Below are 18,044 nucleotides of genomic sequence, written 5' to 3' on the forward strand. Positions count from 1 at the left end.
GCACTGTTCCCTTCGACATGTCCAAATCAGTAACAGAGGTTGAAAGAATTTAGATTCATTCCTAAAAGTCAGTTTTGCAAGCCCCAAAAGTGCTCGGGTTGTTCCGTACTATTCATCATGCATCTCCTTTACTGCTCTTTGAAGCCCAGTGTTTTTGGCGTTATGGAGTGCTGCGCGCTATCAAGTGACCTACTAAGAGGGATCCAGCTGTGTTCAGGCCCAAAGAGCTGTCTTGGCATTGCAGCATTTCTGCCTTGTGTTTGAGGTGTTGCTCATGCTTTGCTTTTAATTAATACTTTGGTGGCCACGTTTGTTTCTACTCCACCCATCACACCCACAGACTTCAAAGGATTTGTACCAGCATAACCTCAGTATTTATTTTATTTTATTACTAGCGTGATTTCCTAAGGAAACAAGGCTTGGAGAGGTTGTTTGTGTTTGTCTGGTTTTCTGCCCGTCACCCCAGTCCTCATTTCCAAAACCATTTCAGCCAAGCTCGAGAGCATCAGCAGTCCCAAAGATGTGTTCCTACACGTTTCACGAAAATTGAAAAACATACCCAGAAAGATACCCCGCTAATACTCCACTGCAGGGTACTGCGCAGCCTGAGCTCGGCTATGGATAGGAGAATCTGTAAAGGCGAGGAGGAGGACGTGAGGAATGTCCCACGTGCTGGGAAGGCTTCTGCTGGAATTTCAACCTTACCGGACCCCAGAAAATCCAACCATGAGACACAAATCTCTGGGGTACTCGGCTGTGTTAGTTCTTCTCAGGAGCTACTTGTTACTAGCTGTTATCATTGCACTCTCCGGTGCTGCTCGTGGCCAGAATGCCGCTACGGTGGGGATTGTGTATAGAATAAACAAACCTTTCGCCCAAGGAGCGGGCAGGTAAATTCCATCAGCTCTTGATCAAAACACTTACTGTGTGTTCTAAAAATGCCTCAGACTTCTACCAACCAGCTGTCATCCTTAGAAGTACATGGGCTTTAAGTATTTTTAATATATATGAGTGGACAGATGGTCACTTAACGTAGTATATTAATGGCATGGGCAGAGCTGTGCTGCCACTAGCTTTCAGTTTAGTAGAATTGCAGCATTTGTAAGCTGCAGGTGTTCGGAGGCAAGTAATTTGCAGCCAGCTCAAATTACTTAGGGTACATGACAGAGCAAATTATTTAGGTAATGAAGCTGAAAATGCAGGAAGATTAGAATATTATATAGTAAAATCATTCCTTGTTAATTCAGTTTGTGATCAGATATTATGTTGCTTTAAATACCACATTACATGCAGTACCCTTGTTTGAGTCAATGAATATGTATGATATGTCAGTGAATATGTATGCCTCCTAATTTAATCAATATACTCACAAACAGCACTAGCAGTGATGTCTGGCACAAACTGCATCCCTTTAGAAGCAGGTTAGCCCAATTCGTACAGGTATCATATTTATTTCAAAGCCCTTCTGAATTAGCTGCCAAATTGTGCATACCCTGTGAAGTGGGGGACAGGCGAGCGACATTAAGGGAAAGGAATTTAAACCTCTCTTGCAGTCAGAGAAGGGATAACTTCTTCAGCAGTACTCTGAGACCCAGGAGATCCCAGCTGCAGTCCTGGCTGTTGGATGTGCCCCACACCTAGCCTCCAGGAAAGTCCTCAGTTCAGCTAGCAATTTTGGTTAGGGTGCTTTCCCCAGAGCGCCGGATGCTCAGTGCCCATAGAGGTTTTAAGAAATAGAGACCGGTCTGGCAGACTAACCAGTATGTGCTTAAGTCTGTCTTTACTGAGTAAAAAAGGAATGTGTATACCTGGAATTTCTGCTGCCTTGAGAGCTGGTGGGTGGGGACTGTGATGGGGAACTCTGTAGAAATGCTCTTACCTCAATGGTGCCAGCGTACACAGGCGATTGGGACCCTGTGAGCCGCGGGAGGGGAAGGGAGCGCTCCCTACACAGGTTTGCCTTTCTGGAAAATGCTAGCTTTTTAATTCAGAACTAGCAAGTAGGATTCACCTAACTTTCACCTTCTAAAAGTCAGGCTTGTGATTAAGTTATCGTTAAATTCCTTCTCTGGTGAATGAAGAGGAGGCATCTCCACTCGGCTTCGTCTCGCATGTCTTGAGTAAGATGAATCATGCCCCTTCTCCCTTTCTCCTTCTCGCCTTCTCTTCCTCCCTCCTTTTCTTTTTCTCTCTCTTTCTTCCTCCTTTCCTCATCACTCTAGAAACAGACAACTTCAGCTAATTGCCCACTTTCAAGATAGCTCAGGTCAGCTAGGTGAATCCCGCCTAAAAGCCACGAAGGGGGACCAATTTTTGTTTCTACTGAAGAGCCCTTCCCAGGATACCGAATCAGAGATTTCATACCTGTTACCAGTTGGAAAAGAAAATGTGATCTGCGCGAATGTACAATTTTAAAGTAACAGTGTGAAAGCACGAGGAGCAACGGGAAAATCCTTTTTCTACCGCAAGACAATTAATTCACTAGAAACAAACATTTCAGTCAAGCGTGCTAATAGGGAGGAAACAACTTCTGCCTTTGGAAAGTAATTTTTTCTTTTGAAAAATGTTTTCTTTGGGGTGGACTGGTAATACACTTTCCTGTGCTGAGGCTCAATGTGTTTCTACTTCAATGGCAGAATTGGGGAGAAAGATGCCCCTTGCTTTGCTTGGCTACACGGGCTCTTGTCCTGATCAGAGTCTGCCTGAGGAGGTAGAAAGGAAGAAACTAAAGATTATGATGAGCTTGTGTAGAGCATTTCCTTACAAATACAGAATTAGATTTCTTTCCTCCTCTACTGCTCAAACCAGACGAGGTGTAAAGCAGCATTTCATGATGCGGGAATTAATAGAGGGAGAGGCTGTCTAGAGGGGCTGGTTGGGGGAGGGAACTTGAAAAAGGCAGGCAAGCTCAGTGAAACTGTTCCAGATTTGGGGAAAGCAGCACAGCCTGGAGTAGGAGGGAATAAGGGATATTCTTCTGGTCCGGGTACCAACAAAAGATGTCGTTTAGTGCTTTCTCTGGTTGTCTGGTAGGCACGTTCACTAGGAATTAGGTGGAGGCAATTGTGTAATTGAAGCATACTGGAGCTACTTCAGACAATTGCCAAGTGAAGACACAGTGGATGGAGGAAGAAGAAAGGTTCAGGGGAAAACCACAGGTTGGTTATTTTTTCCCTGTAATACTTGGGCTCAAGTTCCTGTTCTGTCTGATTTTGAGCAAATCAAAGTGTCTGCACTCACTTTTCCTGCTGTAAAATGAAGATCATACGACGTTACAGCAGAAGGAAGATTACGAGACATTCCAGTGATAGGAATAGCTACGCGTTAGTCACGTATACTGAGCGATCTCAGTGGATGTCAGATGCCCTTTCCTATGGAGTCGGGTTTGCCTTGTGTTGTTTGACATCAGTCGATAACGATCGCTACCTCTGGCCCTTACTGGTCACCTCGCTCCCTCAGGAGCCATTTCTGTAGCAACTTGTTGGATGCTTGCGGTGGGTCTCTGTGCTTGCGCTTGCATTTGTTGCTCTTGGTGGTTTGTTTGGGCTGTTATTCATTGCCGCCTTTGGTGCAGGACACCCTTGGTAGTATTCTGGAGCACTGTTATTTCAGGGTGTGAAAGATTCTTAGGCCTTTAATCTGGGAATACAAACTACATCTGTCACCTGGGTATCTGTAGCGGTTTCTAAGCAACCACAAGAGTTTATTTTTTCTCTGCAATTCATATTTAAGAAATAATTTGCTCATGCATGAACCAGAATCAGCCTGAGCACCACCCCAGGAGACAAAAAGTGTAAACTGTAATTTAGGCTAATTCTAGTCTAAAGCATGAATTAGAGTATTTTATATAATCTTGGAAAATATACCATATAAATACATGTAAGCACAGAACAGGTACAATTAATGTGAGCACAGTAGGAAGCTTTAAGTAACTCTGGGAGTGTGAGAAACCAAGTTGGAACATATTCTTGACATGTAAAAATATTTCCCACCTGCCTTGTTTGCATAAGAACAAGGTTTTAGCAAGTACATATTTGCATGTCAAAGTTAAAAGTGGGGAAAATATTTTCACCCTCGTAAGAAAATGCATAATCTTGGCACAGGCAATTTGCATTTATAAGTTTAAAGTATCTAAGTCCTTTCATGCTATATGGAAAGTGTACGAACTTGCGACAGGGATTCCATTTCAATGAGTTGATTTGCAAAGGCAACCACATGGAGCAGTAATTGATCTGATGTCTCTCCGTGCATTAATTTGTAATACAATTGGTTGTGGCAGTCTCAAGCGGTTTATGCTTCTGAGTTTCATCCCAGCGTCCTGTGTCTCAGAGTGAAATGATAAGTTGAAGTTTTAAATGCTGCGCGCTTAATTGAAAGTAAGTACCTTGAAGATGTCATTGATTTGAGGAAATGTGGAATTCTAAACCTGACTTGCTGCTGCTGCTCACACACACACGACGGTCGGCAACTGCTGGCACAGCTGGAGCCTGTGAATCTGGGGAGATTCTCTTCTAACAGTAAAGCACCCTGGAAAATGCATTTGGGACTAATGATGGCACCTTTTAGACTATTAGTAACCTAGCTTTAGGCCATCACTTTGAAGGCATGTTACATTCCTTCAGAAACACTCTGCAGTGTCCTGTTGCTTAAGAAAGAGGGATTGCATAGACAGGCTTCATGGGTGATTTAACTAATGTGCTGGAGATTGTAGATAAACAAGATCCGATTATATCATGCCTATTCAAAATAAGGCAGTAATCACGTATATAAAAGCAAAATGTAAAAAATACATTGCCATGTAGCTGTTGAGATGATAAATCTTGTCATTGCCCTGTCAAAGGAGTCGGAGAAGGCTGCTGAGTAGAAAAATAATCATATATTGAAAAGGCACAACTGGGAGTCGGTCGATCTGTTCCAGAATTTGCCCACAGGATTGCTCTCTGAATTTGGACTGCACGTTACACAAATTCTGAGTTTCTGTGAATTTCACTCTGTTGTTCAATGTGTTGATGTAACGTGGGGTTATGCTGCCCTTTCTGCTCGAAGCTTTGTAATAATTAATGTAGCACATTAATAAAATAGCATACACCTTACTTTTCCTTTTTATTTAGTTCACTTCCTGCTCCGTTGTGTTTAACATGTTAGCTGAGAGCAAAGGGAAATTAAAGCAGGTTTTGTAGGACTGCGGGGAAGAAGTATTTCCTTTCTTATGTGTCCTAAAGACCTTTCAATTTCAGCCTGTCATTTTGTTGCTGCAGGGAAGGTGGGGGATTAAAAGTCAAAAACACAAAGATCCTTATGGTGGAAGAAGATGCAAGAGGTGTCCTGCTGTATGAAAATATTTTGAAAGCTGCTGATACGGAACTGTCAGGAAAACGGCAATGTAGTCCCGTAGGTGCTGGGCACTGCTTTCCTCAGCAGAGCATTTTAGCTGCTCTTAGGTTCTTGGGAGAAAATGGGTACTATTCAGGTACTACTCGGTTTCTCCAATCATTGCATTTCATGTCATCTGGAGATTATTTTGAAGGAGTGTTTCAGCACAGTCAGTGCTGTGCTAAAAGTCTTCTGGTCTTCCAGTTTATAGTCATCTTACAGTTTCGGCCCGATCCTGAGCTATGCTGTTGGGCTGCAAAGAAACGGAGCACACAGTAGCATTGGAAGATGATTCTTGTTTAATAATAAGCAATCGGTTAGGGATTAATGGCACGGAAAATGCGATGTTTGTAAGAGTGGACGTGTTTTGAAAGCAGTGTTAAGAGCACAACTAAAGTTAAGCTAATGCATTGTAAGACAGTATTAGACGCGGGTTTATGTGTTGTCACGGTCTACATAGCAATAAGCTAGATGAAGTAAAAGCTCTGGGAAACAGTCGAGCATCTTGTGAATGGATTTCAGTTCCTCACAGGAGATTAACAGCACTGCCGATTGTTAATATACCACAGTTAGAGGCACAGCAAGAGTTGTGTTTGTAGTCCTGTTCGGACTAAGCCGGTTCAAGAAAACTAATGTAGCCTGATCCTAACGCCGCTGCAGAAGAGGAAGTGCCGCCTTGGGGATTTTTTGGTTATCTACCTAATGTGTAGAGTCTGTGCGTGTGTGAGCACATCCAAGCATATGTAAAATGTGGACTGCTGGTCTTTGATACAGTAAAGCACTGCCTCAGCACGGTCCTTTCCAAAAAGAGGTGCTAGCAGAATGACCACAGCCATATACCCCAAGAGGAGCTGAAGAGGTATTCCTGAGCGTGCAGGAGTCCCTGCTTAAATCCATGTATTCAGCTGGGAAGGTGCTGCGGTTTAGAGAGAACATGTGGAGAGCTTTGTAACACGCGAAACTGAATTCAGTAGGTATGTTTTGTTTGTATGAAGTTCAATTTAAAAAATCAGGGCTTTCGTGTCACGTATCTCTCTGGCATTTTCCAGACTGCACTGACTCCTTTGTTTTTTTGTAAGTTGACTAGGATACTGCTGTATTTTCCCCCCTCGGTGGTAGCTAATACACAAATACGTACTGATAATTCGCTTTCAGTTCAGATACGTGAGGTTTGGATTTCTTGTGTAAAATGCAGTTGCTCTTTACCTTGTAACTTCTCTTTTGGATTGACCAGTCACGTGAACCGGATGGCATGATGGTCACCCCTCTGGTAAAGGTGGTGTGTTCATTTTCAGGCAGGGCAAGCTTCAAAATTACTTTCTACAGCCTCACAGGAGTAAGGTTGGAAGAAACCTTTCTAGTGTCGTCTTAGCTCTTTGGCCAAAATGTGAACTCTCCTATTCTTTTTGGCTTTGAAATGCTGATTCTAGCCTTCTTGTGGGTTCTTAAACACCTTCTCAAATGACCCATTTTAATAACCCAAAAGCTATTATATAACGAGCAGCCATAATTTAGTCCAAAGCTCTAGGGGACCCTTGCAGTTCAGCAATGAATAGTTAATGCAGTATAATGTTTAGCAGGTTATTAGTTTTCACTGTACAAATGCTGATCAGGGAATGCTTTTATAAGGTGTTTAAAAGAAAATGTAATTAACTGGTTGCGTGCTTCTGTTGCAGCTCAAATTGAAATTATTCCATGCAAGATCTGTGGAGACAAATCATCAGGAATCCATTATGGTGTCATTACATGTGAAGGCTGCAAGGTAAGCTTCTAAAATACTCAGTCTTAAAAGAGCATTTAGCCTTTTGATAGTGATTATTTTCCTTCCTTTTTTAAAGAGCAAGCATTGTGCCGAAGTTGGATCAGTGGACTCCATTTCAAAGAATATGAAATCAGTTGGGGATTCTGAAGTACTGGTTTTATTTGGGTTTTAAACAGGACATTTTTGTCACCCACACACACACACGTGTGTATTTCAGGACAAGCTTCAAAAATCACGCAGTTGTGCTGTGTGTGCCACAAACTGTCTCTCTGTGAATAAGCAGAAGAGGTACAGAAAGATGATCCTCTTCTAGCACACCACAAAGAAGCTGCTCTGTGGAATCACTTGAGAGGGAGTTTGTGGCTTTCTTGAATCTCCCTCTCCATTTTTGCTTTGTGAATTGCTACGAAGCCGTGTTGAAATACGTGAGAGCTCTCTGACTCCTCAATTTTCTTTTGTAATCTGCTGCAGTCACAAATCTATTCTGTTTGGTATGGAAGATGATGTTGCACAAGTAACGCGTGCTACTGGTGTTAAGCATACTCAGGTCTTCCTGGAAGCAGTGCCTATTCCTTGTAATGCAACCATTGCTGTGTAAGGATTTTTTGGATTGCTTTGGATTTTTTCCTGGATTTGTACCTTCCATAACTCTAGTGAGCAAGGATTACACTAGAAGTATTGATCTTTTGTTTAGTTTGTCTCTTACAACCAAGAATTAAATTGGATAGCGCTAACGCTAGGCCCGAGTGCTGCGAAGCTAATCACTCCTTTTTATCGCCAGTACGGAATTACAGCACTAGCTTGAGAATGACACAGTGTGCACAGCTGTGCTCTGGCTTGTTGCTTTCTCCACATATGTATGTGTTGCAATCCCATGCTGATAGGTTTTCCTCTGTTAGTCTACATTTTAAATGTGAAGAATTTATATTTATGACACTTTTCAGTCTGCTTTCCTGACATGCTTGATACTACCACCCATCTTCAAAAAGTAACTTCCTTGCTTTCACATTATAGGGATTTCTTTTGTGTTTTTCCAAGGAAGATTGTTTTCATTAACACGTTCTCTCAGTCTCACAGAAGTATTGGTAAATAGGAAGGGAAAAAAAACCCCAAAATCTAAGAATGTTAGAATGGGACAGCACCTTCTGCCCTTTGCAACTGCTGTTGCTATGAAAAATGCAAGAAATGCACAAAAAATGCCTTGATAATACAATGTTTACTTTTTTCAGCTTTATGTGGTTGAGCAGCATTTATCAAATTTCAGCTGTGTGAAGTGGCAGACATGTGCAGTGAGAATTCTGCTGTATGGCTGTCCTGTCAAAGAGTATCGAGTTATATTCAAGGTCTGAGACCTCTTTAATCCTTACATGGTCTGGGACCAGTACACCTGAGAGACCGCCTCAACATCCATGCTGAACGTCGTTGTCAACAGACCGAGGTTAGCATAACGCTAGCACTCATCTATGCAGAAAACAGGCCTTTCTCAACACGGCTTGTTGCAGAACAGGAGCAGGCTGCCAAAGGAAAGTTGGCCGCTGTATTATCTTTGCTTCATCTCCATGCAGGCCTTTGGCCTTGTCTTCTCCCAAGTCGTGCATGTGAGAAAAGCCCCCACCAAAAGCAGCAGGACAGCTGCACGCAGAAGGAAGCAGCAGAGCGTGCCATACTCGCGGTCACACTAGTTAGCACGTAGCTGGTAGGCACTTAGCACTGCAGCGGGTAAGAGACGGACGTACCCATCGAGCATCCCTCCACCAGAGCAACTATACTTTCCCGGGATAAATGCAGCCGTGAGTGATTAGGAGAAAAGTCCTTTGTGTACCTCCGGCAGTCAGAACAACACACACTGCTAGCCTGACAGTAAGAAATGTGTGTGCAGTTCCTTGTGCTTTAGAACAAATGGGTTTCCTTTGATTTCTGTATAAATTGAGTTCTCTGGGAGCTCTGTGCAATCCCCAGTCTGCTTCTGAGAATCCAACAGAACGGTCAACTGGTGGGAAAGGGCAGAAGGGAAGGCAAGCAGGCAAGTTATGCTCAAACCATTTGAACCTTGAGAGCAGAGCGCGCATGAGTAAGACAGCGGCCCAATGAAGTAAGTTAGGCATTTTCTCCTTCTCTTGGAGTAGCAAAATAGTTTTCCAGCCATACAGTTTCAGGCAGAATTTTAGAGCCAATGAATATCAACGTAGTTAACTAAGTTACTTCCCTTTCAGGAGGGAAATAACTCTGAAGCTCTCTCTTCTGTAACGCCAGAGCCCAGATGACCTGCAAGTAGTGACAGATAGGGGAGTGCCAGTGGGCACAAGTCAGAGGAAGAGTTTAAATGATCACAGCCCTACTGTAGCAGATGGATTTTGTTTGTGCTATGCTCTTCCACAGTAATGTCAACAAAGTCTCACCCAACAGAACTATTTTGGCTGGTGAAAAAGTTGGCATAGCTTGGCTTCTGCCAAATGAGCCAGGTGTGTATCGGTATGGGTTTTTTCCCAGCTTTTCTGTGGCTATGATCTCTGCAGGTTTGAGCATGCTTACATTGCTCTTCGTGTTGTGCTAAACCTTCCTTTGTAAAAAGTATTTGCTATGAAGACCTAGTTCCCAGTCCTGCGCTCTGATTCCTGGAGCCGATGTCCTGCACCAACAGTCAGTCCCAGAGAAGTCGGTGAGGTTCAGCACAGGTGCTACAAACCCATCCGTGTGCGTCAGGTTGCAGGATGGGGGCCTTAGTCATCAGGAGAGAACAGATGTGCTCCTGCCGCCCTCTCAAGCCAGGCCTGTCGCGAATGATCTACAGGCAGCAACAGCAGCAGCAAAGTGGGATGTTTTCAGCTATTACTGTTTTTCACTCAAGTTTGGTGTGAACTTTAGTAAGAGTAATGTTAAGTGTTACTGTGTAAATACTAATAACCACCAGAAATATAATTTATTTAAAACCTAATGTGAAGTTTCACTTGCAAAGACCTACTTTGCAGTCTTAACCTGTATGATGTATGAAATCACAGACAAGCTCTTGTCAAATTTTGCTGATCATGTCGCTCTTCTGCAGGTTCGTGACCCTTGCATTTCACATAATTGAAAGTTTTCCGACCACTTTTTGCTGTTACATTGCCTTTCACATAACCAGAACTGAATGAAGCCAATTAGCGGTTCTTAAGAAGTTTTCATTTCCTACCTTGCTATGATGTCATGGGCTGGTTTTATGAGGTTAGCGGCTGTGTTCTGCACAAACATCGAGTATTCCCAACCCATCAACGTATGTAGCTGAATTTGAATCTGCCTTTAAAAAACAAAATTGAACATCCCCTCCTCTTTCCCCCCCCCAAGTGAAAACAAAAAAGTTTTTAGCCAGGCTCTGGTTTATACTTCATCTCTGAGGGCTCCTGTGGCTTATTATAAACAAAATCAATTTTAAAAGAGAGGGTTTTTTCCTCTCTGACCATTGCTGATATCCAGTATACAACATACAATGGGGGAAAAGGGAACATCAGACTAATTGTATGACTTTTACTCAGAAGCATGGATGAAGAATGACACAAAGACTGTACCATGACTCAGAAATAAAAGTGTATTCTCCTGTGTAAGATTGGAAATACCACTATTGTAGTAGCACTACTGAAAAAACTGGTATCTGTATGGAGCACCTCCTTAACCGTTAGTTGTGGGAACCCGCTAACAACCTTTTGCTCCCTATTCGGGACCATGCTGAGAAGGGAGACTGGTTTGTACACACCTGTATTCTTTTTTCATAGCTGAAAGGTGAATCCAGTTCAGCACTGTCAGAAAATACCTGAATGCTTCAAAAGGACATAGCAAAGCATTTAGGTTGAAATGAGGCTTTTGGTAATGAACCATGTCTTTTAATTTGCAGATGCAGTGACTTCGATAGTGTCAGTTCATGCCCAACTGACCCACAAATGCATTAGTGTGATCCCTCTCTTTACTTGCTGTACGCAGTTGGTCTCATAAAACCATCCACGCAGGGCGTTTCTGGGCACCTTTCACATTTTCAGAGGTTGATAGGTACTGGCTTTTGGCTCTTGTGTCTGTTAAGACCTAAAATGGTCTCGCTCATTGTAACTACAAAGAATGTCCGTGTTACTTCAGAAAACAACAGCTGGTGTACTGCCACTTCCCATCTTGCATTACTTTTGTTCATTCCTTTCATTCATTCACTTTCTTTACTGGCCAGTTGTTCATTACTTTATTGAACATGGAGCGTGATGTCGGCATTGCAAACACTGACCTCAAAGTCATGCTTGTGAATTTTTCCGTTCATTTTTTTGCCTAGCCAATTTCAAGCAAAACATGTTAGAAAAGAGATGAGCCATGTTGCAGAAAGGGCTAGTCAGAGCCTCCTATAACCTGATAAACACAATCTCACTCCTGTCTTCACCACACATGTAAAACTGAACATCTTTTCTCTGTTTCCAGTGGCACTACAAATACTTTATTAACAAAGTTTATTAAACAAACAATATTGTCACAGCACTCTCCTTCCTTTACAACTAAAATATGGGCTTATTGTCATAAAAGGGTTAAAAATCCCATTTGAATGTTGATCTTTCGTATGGCTACTTTTTTTGATGTTTCTTTAAAGAAAATCTGCAATAGTTTGCTTTGGAAAACAGTAAAAGAATGACACCCCACCCCCCTCAACTAATTGTTAATTGCACAGAATATTGCAAAACTTAATGATACGTGGAAGTCTTTAAGTATTAGCCATAAATCATGGGATTATGAATAAGCCTTTGTTGTCACAGGCTTGCATACAGTCATTCCAAACCGTCTGCCATTAGGATGCAGCAAGGCAGCTGTCAGCTGTTTTCTTGTAATTAAACAGCCAATGAGCAGCTAATTAAGACATATGTGTATACAGAAGTGGAAGTGGGTATGTTAATGAACTGTAGGAATCAATTCATTAAATGAAAATTTGTCAAAAGACCAAACATGAGATCAGCATTTCAGCCTGTGCCGCAGTGGAGAGGGAGCCTGTGCTGTGCCGAGTGGGACGTCAGGGAAGCGCAACTGGCTCTTCCCTTGCTAAGGAGCAAGCTGAGACACAAACGTCTGGAATACAGAGCCACTGAGCAGTGAAGTTATTGAAACTATTAATAGACTTTGCAAAACTGCTATTTACATTTCAAAGTGCTTTTTTAACAACTTGTTATTCAAACTGAATTGCAGATGAAAAGTTCTCGCGCCCTTTTTTCCCAAACTTGATTTCTTGGCAGCATATGAAAACCCATATATTGTGTCGTATACAAATAGGAGTCTGAAATGCAGCGATGAAGCTATGGCTTGTAATCTGCTCTGCTGCTCTTCTGGCACGGTGTTAACGCATCTACATAAAAAGGGAGACATGCAAAGCTCAGTGATGCCTCATCAAAATCAGCTGGATCTTTATCCTGGCATCAGGAGGAGGCAGGAGCACTCACACGGGCACTCTCCACCAGACACCTTGGTTCAGAGCATGCCATCCACCACAGTGGTGGAACTTTTAGCGCAGGAGCAGTTTCGTTCGTGTGTTTGATCACGAGAGGTCCGCTCTGCCTGTGGCCCATTAGGCAATCGTCTGAATGTGAAGTAATGGTTGTGAACATGCATGCAATTAAGAGCATGTGGCCTGGGCTGGTTTGCATAATGCTTGAATGTATATACACGTGTACCGTGCATGCATCCACCTCCTCCTTCCTGGTGGAAAAATTATAGCTAGCTCTGTGCCTCTGGCAAAAGCGAGGAAATAGAACAACAGAATATAGCGTCTCTCCTTCCCTTCTTCTAATAAAGTGGGGGGAACAACCTAGGAGAAACTACTTAGAGAAGGCTCCTGTAATAGGGGCTTCCCCACATCTTATGATATGAGAGCCCAAGACCACCAAAAGGTTAGCAAAGTCACTAATAAACGGCAACAATACAGAAGAACTCTGAGAGTAAAAAACCCTCAGTTTAACTTCATTGTCAATTCAATCCCAAATCTCAGATATGTGTATTTCTGAGCACTGGACAAGTTTAGACTCATTTCTGAAGTTTGAGGCAAGGTTGTTTCTTTGGTGTTTTTTGCTTTAGCTACTGCTGCTGTTTTCCACATGCCCACATAACATTGTAGGGTTTGTTTTCAAAAGCACACTGCTACATCTCTGGTTTGTAAAGTGCAAGTGCTTTTAAAGGCCCCAGTTTCAGGCACTTCTGCTCTATTGACAATTTAGCTTCAAGCTGTAACTTAGCTGATATATTGTACACTAAAATGTATTGAGCAGCTGTCTCTCTAGGGAAAACCTGGAAAAGCCCAGTATTTTCTCCATTATAATACTAAAAATAATCCTCAGCTTGACAAGACTATTCTTAATAAAGAGAAATATGCCAAACTGGCCATACAGACTCAGTATAAGTCTCAGCTAAAGGAAAACTTGTAGATCTTTGAGGTTATTGGACCAGGTTCATTTTACATACTGATTAGGCTGACTTTCGGGATCTCAGCAGTGGCAGAAGATTTCATACAGTTCCTATATGAGCATGTCATTCTGAACGAGTGTTTGGGGAACTGAAATTTTAAGGGGCTGATAATGCAGAGATGCAGACCCTTTATCAGTAAGTCGATACCTAGTTCTGTTTCTCTAGTGAATCGCATTGCACTTGCATGTGTATTTGCACTGGAGTGACAGGCTCCACTAAGGGTGTGAACAGAACTGGGAATTAAGCGATCTACTTACCTAAGAATTCGTTCCTCCAGAGGGATCAGTCATGATGTTGGAATGGTAGAAATTTCCATGGTGTTTCAGGTTTTCTTTAGGGTGAAATGCACTCAATCAGAGCTCAGTATGTGCAATACTTTCAGTCTCAGTGCTGATCATCTCACTATTGACAAACATTTAAAAACAGTTGAAAGTTCAGTCATATAGAAAAGAAGACCAGAATAAATGGGTGAGAAACAATGTAAAGGAAAACAGGATTAAAGACAGGCATCTTCAGTTTTCTCATTTTTTTATATTCTATGTTTCCCCATGGAAGTTTTAATAAAAGGGGCATAATTGACAAAGACTGGTGCCCTCCTCAAAAAATGGAGTGGGGGGCTTTATCTCAGGGTTTTGTCACGTTTGCTAGGAAGTCTCTTACTTGCCATGCATAAGTCCTTCCTGTTGTTTGTTTCACCAAGTGTCTGGACAGAGCGTGCAGGTGCCAAGGGACTCCAGAATGTGGCCTTCGAATCAATACAAAAATTGGTAAAAGTCCAGCTTTAATTAAAAGGTACCCAGCCTTTCTGAGGAAGTATTTTCTTTGCAGCGCTGTTAATTAGTCCATTATGTGGCAACATAAAACTAAAATACTGTGCTCGCTGATCTCAAATGCCTCTTATGAATGACTACATCTTCACAGAATCCTTGTGAAGTAGGTATTACACGCACGCACCAGCTTACGTTTGGACAGTCTGTGGCAAAAAGATGGAATGAACTTCAAAGCAAACAGCTGCCGTAGTGGTTAGTAACATGCACCACTCTGATGGAGAGAACTAAGTTGTAACTACTGCGTAAACTTCCAGCGCTGACTTTCTTTGGAGATGGGTCTACCCGTTGCAGTTGACTCAGAAAAAAGATAATAGATAAAATCTGTTTCAGCTTCCCCCCATCTTAAAAAACCTCAATTGTCCGTGTCAAACTAATTAAGAAAATATATTTTGCAAAATTGCTCTGTGTCAAAGGAACCACTCAGCATCACGCTCTGTGTTACATACACTGAGCATCAGAGCCTGCTATTGTCATCTCCAAAGAGCAGAACAGGGGAGCAGCTGGTGAATCCTCCCCTATTTTGGAGATCTATGCTAACCCAGGAAAGATAGGAAATCAAGGAAATCTAGGTCTATAATTAGTTTTATCTCACTTAGAAAGACTTGGTGTACCACCACGTAATATGGGAGCTGTAAAATCAGTGAAAAAATGTGTCATTCCTTTATGCGTCGTAACGCTTTTTTATGACTGTTTCCCACTAGTTACTGGGTTTTGTTTGTTTCTAGGAGAGAAAAAAACCCAAACCCCTCTTAACTTCCTGTAATTGACTATAGTGCACTTGAATTTCCTTGTCTGCTAGGTATGCTGCTTTTCCGAGTCTTTATTTGCTCTATCAGCTAACAGCTTCTTGACTTGTACTTTGCAATTCAATTGCAGGGCTTTTTCAGAAGGAGTCAGCAAAGCAATGCTACGTACTCCTGTCCTCGTCAGAAGAACTGTTTGATTGACCGAACTAGTAGAAACCGCTGCCAACACTGTCGATTACAGAAATGCCTTGCTGTGGGGATGTCTCGAGATGGTAAGCTCTGCTAGCACATAGCTTAATTGCAAAAAGTAGAATCATCTTTAGTATACTGTGTGTTCAACTAAAGCAACACAGGATTTAAAAGTTAATTGTGCAGCAAGCTCATAGCTGAGACCATCGAGTGGTTTTTATATGTTGCTGTATATTCACATAAATATATGTAAATGAGGGCATGTATGAAGTTCTTGGATTTATTTTTTTTCCTACTCATATAGTTCCCAGTTAAGAGTTCTGCCTCTGGTCACTTCTTGAAGATGTAGTTTTTAGTCTAGTGTTAATACTTTCTCTATGTGTTCATTCCAATTTAAGTGACGTACTATAATTGCAAGTAACACCCCGATTGCCATATTGGTACAGATCAGAACTGTTTCACAATACATGGAGACGTTTAAACATTTGTGTATAATGAATAATGGAAAAAATGTAAAGAGAAAATAGTGCAGTGTTTTTTCAAAGAGCGAATTCCGAAGAAAATGTGTTCCAGTGCTGTTAATATTAAGCTCAACATTACAGCTAGTGTAGTGACGAAACCCACCTCTGTAGAAGGGAAGCTTATGTAACTCAATTAGAACTGGATTTGCAGCTGATACTTGCGCACCTCCCCCACAGATGTAATGAAGCTGCAGTCGCTTCCCCAATCTGAAGATCTGACTCAGTCTTTTCCCCTGCCGTAGCGACAGCAACACTACATGTTCTACAAATACATACGCATTACTCTATGTACGGGAGGTCCGATTAAAGGAGATTGTTTTAAGATTACATTTACTTCTTGAATTACATTGTCTTAATTTTTTTTATTGGGCATGAAACTGAAAACCTGAAACAGTGGATCATGTAGTGACTAGTCCCTCCAACATGTTTGCTTTCCTGTAGAAAAGTACAAGATGGTAGTCACCTTCCTCGATGATGACGCTTTTACAGCTGATACAGGTCCCAGTAATCCCATACTATATTCTTAAGAATTCCCTGGATGTTGCAAACCAGTTGCTTCAGGCTTACACTTCATATTAATATTTCTCAAAGTAATAATAATTTTGTGGAGAGATATATACACGAGCGCACGCACACGTGTATATACAGTTTTAACAATAATTTACCAGCTAAACATTTTTGCCTGTCATGGTGAGCTGCAGGTTCTGTGGTTCTTCCCATGAGCTTCGGTCCTAATATCAATACAGCTTGCTCTTGATGCTCTTTGAGATAGACCCCGTGTGTTTATACTGAACTCCAGGTTCGTTCGCTTTGTGGTATGAATATACAGCCGGTAGGACTTGGACAGCTCATCTCCGGCCAGCATATTCTGGTTTAGCTTCTACTTTTCTAGGTAGGATTTGAATGCTAAAGAGATGTATCTGTGAACTTCGGTGGACACGTAAGACAAAATTTTTTCGGTATAGAAATGGAAAGTTAATGAATTAAGCCAAAACAGTGACTTCTAATGGTCCTTTTAAGTAGCATGTTAAAACAGTCTTTTAAAGAGTAGCTGCTGCAGCTATGTTACCTGTAACTGACAGAAGTGATTCTTAGGTCTGCCCATCCTGCTGATTTGCCTTTTATACCGTGTCCTCCTGTGTAGTATTTAAAGACCCAAGACAATTAATATGCAGCAGTGGATTTGTAGAAACGTAATACATTGTGTGTCTGTTTTTCAGCTGTAAAGTTTGGTCGAATGTCAAAAAAGCAGAGGGACAGCCTGTATGCGGAGGTACAGAAACATCGAATGCAGCAGCAGCAGCGAGATCATCAGCAGCAACCAGGAGAGGCAGAACCACTAACACCAACATACAATATCACCACCAATGGGTTAACAGAGCTACACGATGACCTCAGTAATTACATTGATGGGCATACCCCTGAAGGTAGCAAAGCAGACTCTGCAGTTAGCAGCTTCTACTTAGACATACAGCCTTCTCCAGATCAGTCGGGTCTTGATATTAATGGAATCAAACCAGAACCAATATGTGACTACACACCAGCATCGGGCTTCTTCCCTTATTGTTCTTTTACAAATGGGGAGACCTCTCCAACTGTGTCCATGGCAGAATTAGGTAATGAGAGAGAAAAGCTTCCATTGTAATTGTCTTAATAGTAGTACCCTTTGGATTAAAGTGACACGTTTAGCCAGGTGATAGTGAGCATGCTGCTTCAGTACAGCTGTGAGCATGGATGGGCACTCTTCTGTGAAGCACACAATATCCTAATTGGGGTACATGGTGAACACCTTACGGAACTGGACTAAAAATCCCAGGAGCTTGTGGGTGATCAGCTCTAGTAGTGTTGCTTTTGTTTTCAGTCTATGTAATAGAACCCTCTGAACCCTGATTAACAAGGTAATCTTTAGTGCTGAGCAGAGTATTACTTTATTTGCAGATTATGTTTGAACCTTTTCCTTTCTTTTTTCGTTACCTCAGTATTCTCATTTTCTAACAAAAAGCAATGAGGCTGATTTTCTTCTGCTCTTTATCTGTACCTGGGAAATGTGAACTCAAAGTGCCAGTCTATAATCTGAGGGCAGTTCTTCTTGTCACTGGTTGAAGAGAATCTGGTCCCAGATACTTCAAAAAATTTTTGAATGTAGCAAATATTGATAATTACCCTAAGAACC

General features: G+C 41.9%; 1 protein-coding gene and 1 long non-coding RNA gene across 4 annotated transcripts in view; one reads left to right on the top strand and one right to left on the bottom strand.

Annotated features, from left to right (window-relative positions):
- Positions 1–18,044, top strand: part of RORA (RAR related orphan receptor A) — a 374,756-nt gene that overhangs the window by 342,016 nt on the left and 14,696 nt on the right. For 2 of the 3 annotated variants that reach the window (XM_054837375.1, XM_054837376.1), the window contains 3 exons: positions 7,050–7,135; positions 15,292–15,433; positions 17,092–17,487. In XM_054837375.1, the coding sequence (XP_054693350.1) occupies positions 7,050–7,135; positions 15,292–15,433; positions 17,092–17,487 (624 nt within the window). The remainder of the gene's footprint in view (positions 1–7,049; positions 7,136–15,291; positions 15,434–17,091; positions 17,488–18,044) is intronic. The other variant, XM_054837377.1, reaches the window with a different exon arrangement.
- Positions 10,709–18,044, bottom strand: part of LOC129210959 (uncharacterized) — a 29,179-nt gene continuing 21,843 nt past the window's right edge. The window contains exons 5-6 of the long non-coding RNA XR_008578692.1: positions 13,843–13,987; positions 10,709–12,473 (exon numbers count right to left, since the gene is read on the bottom strand). This is a non-coding gene — a long non-coding RNA (uncharacterized LOC129210959). The remainder of the gene's footprint in view (positions 12,474–13,842; positions 13,988–18,044) is intronic.

Source organism: Grus americana, chromosome 10 (assembly GCF_028858705.1).
Source record: "Grus americana isolate bGruAme1 chromosome 10, bGruAme1.mat, whole genome shotgun sequence".
In the NCBI taxonomy this organism is placed as follows: Eukaryota; Metazoa; Chordata; class Aves; order Gruiformes; family Gruidae; genus Grus; species Grus americana.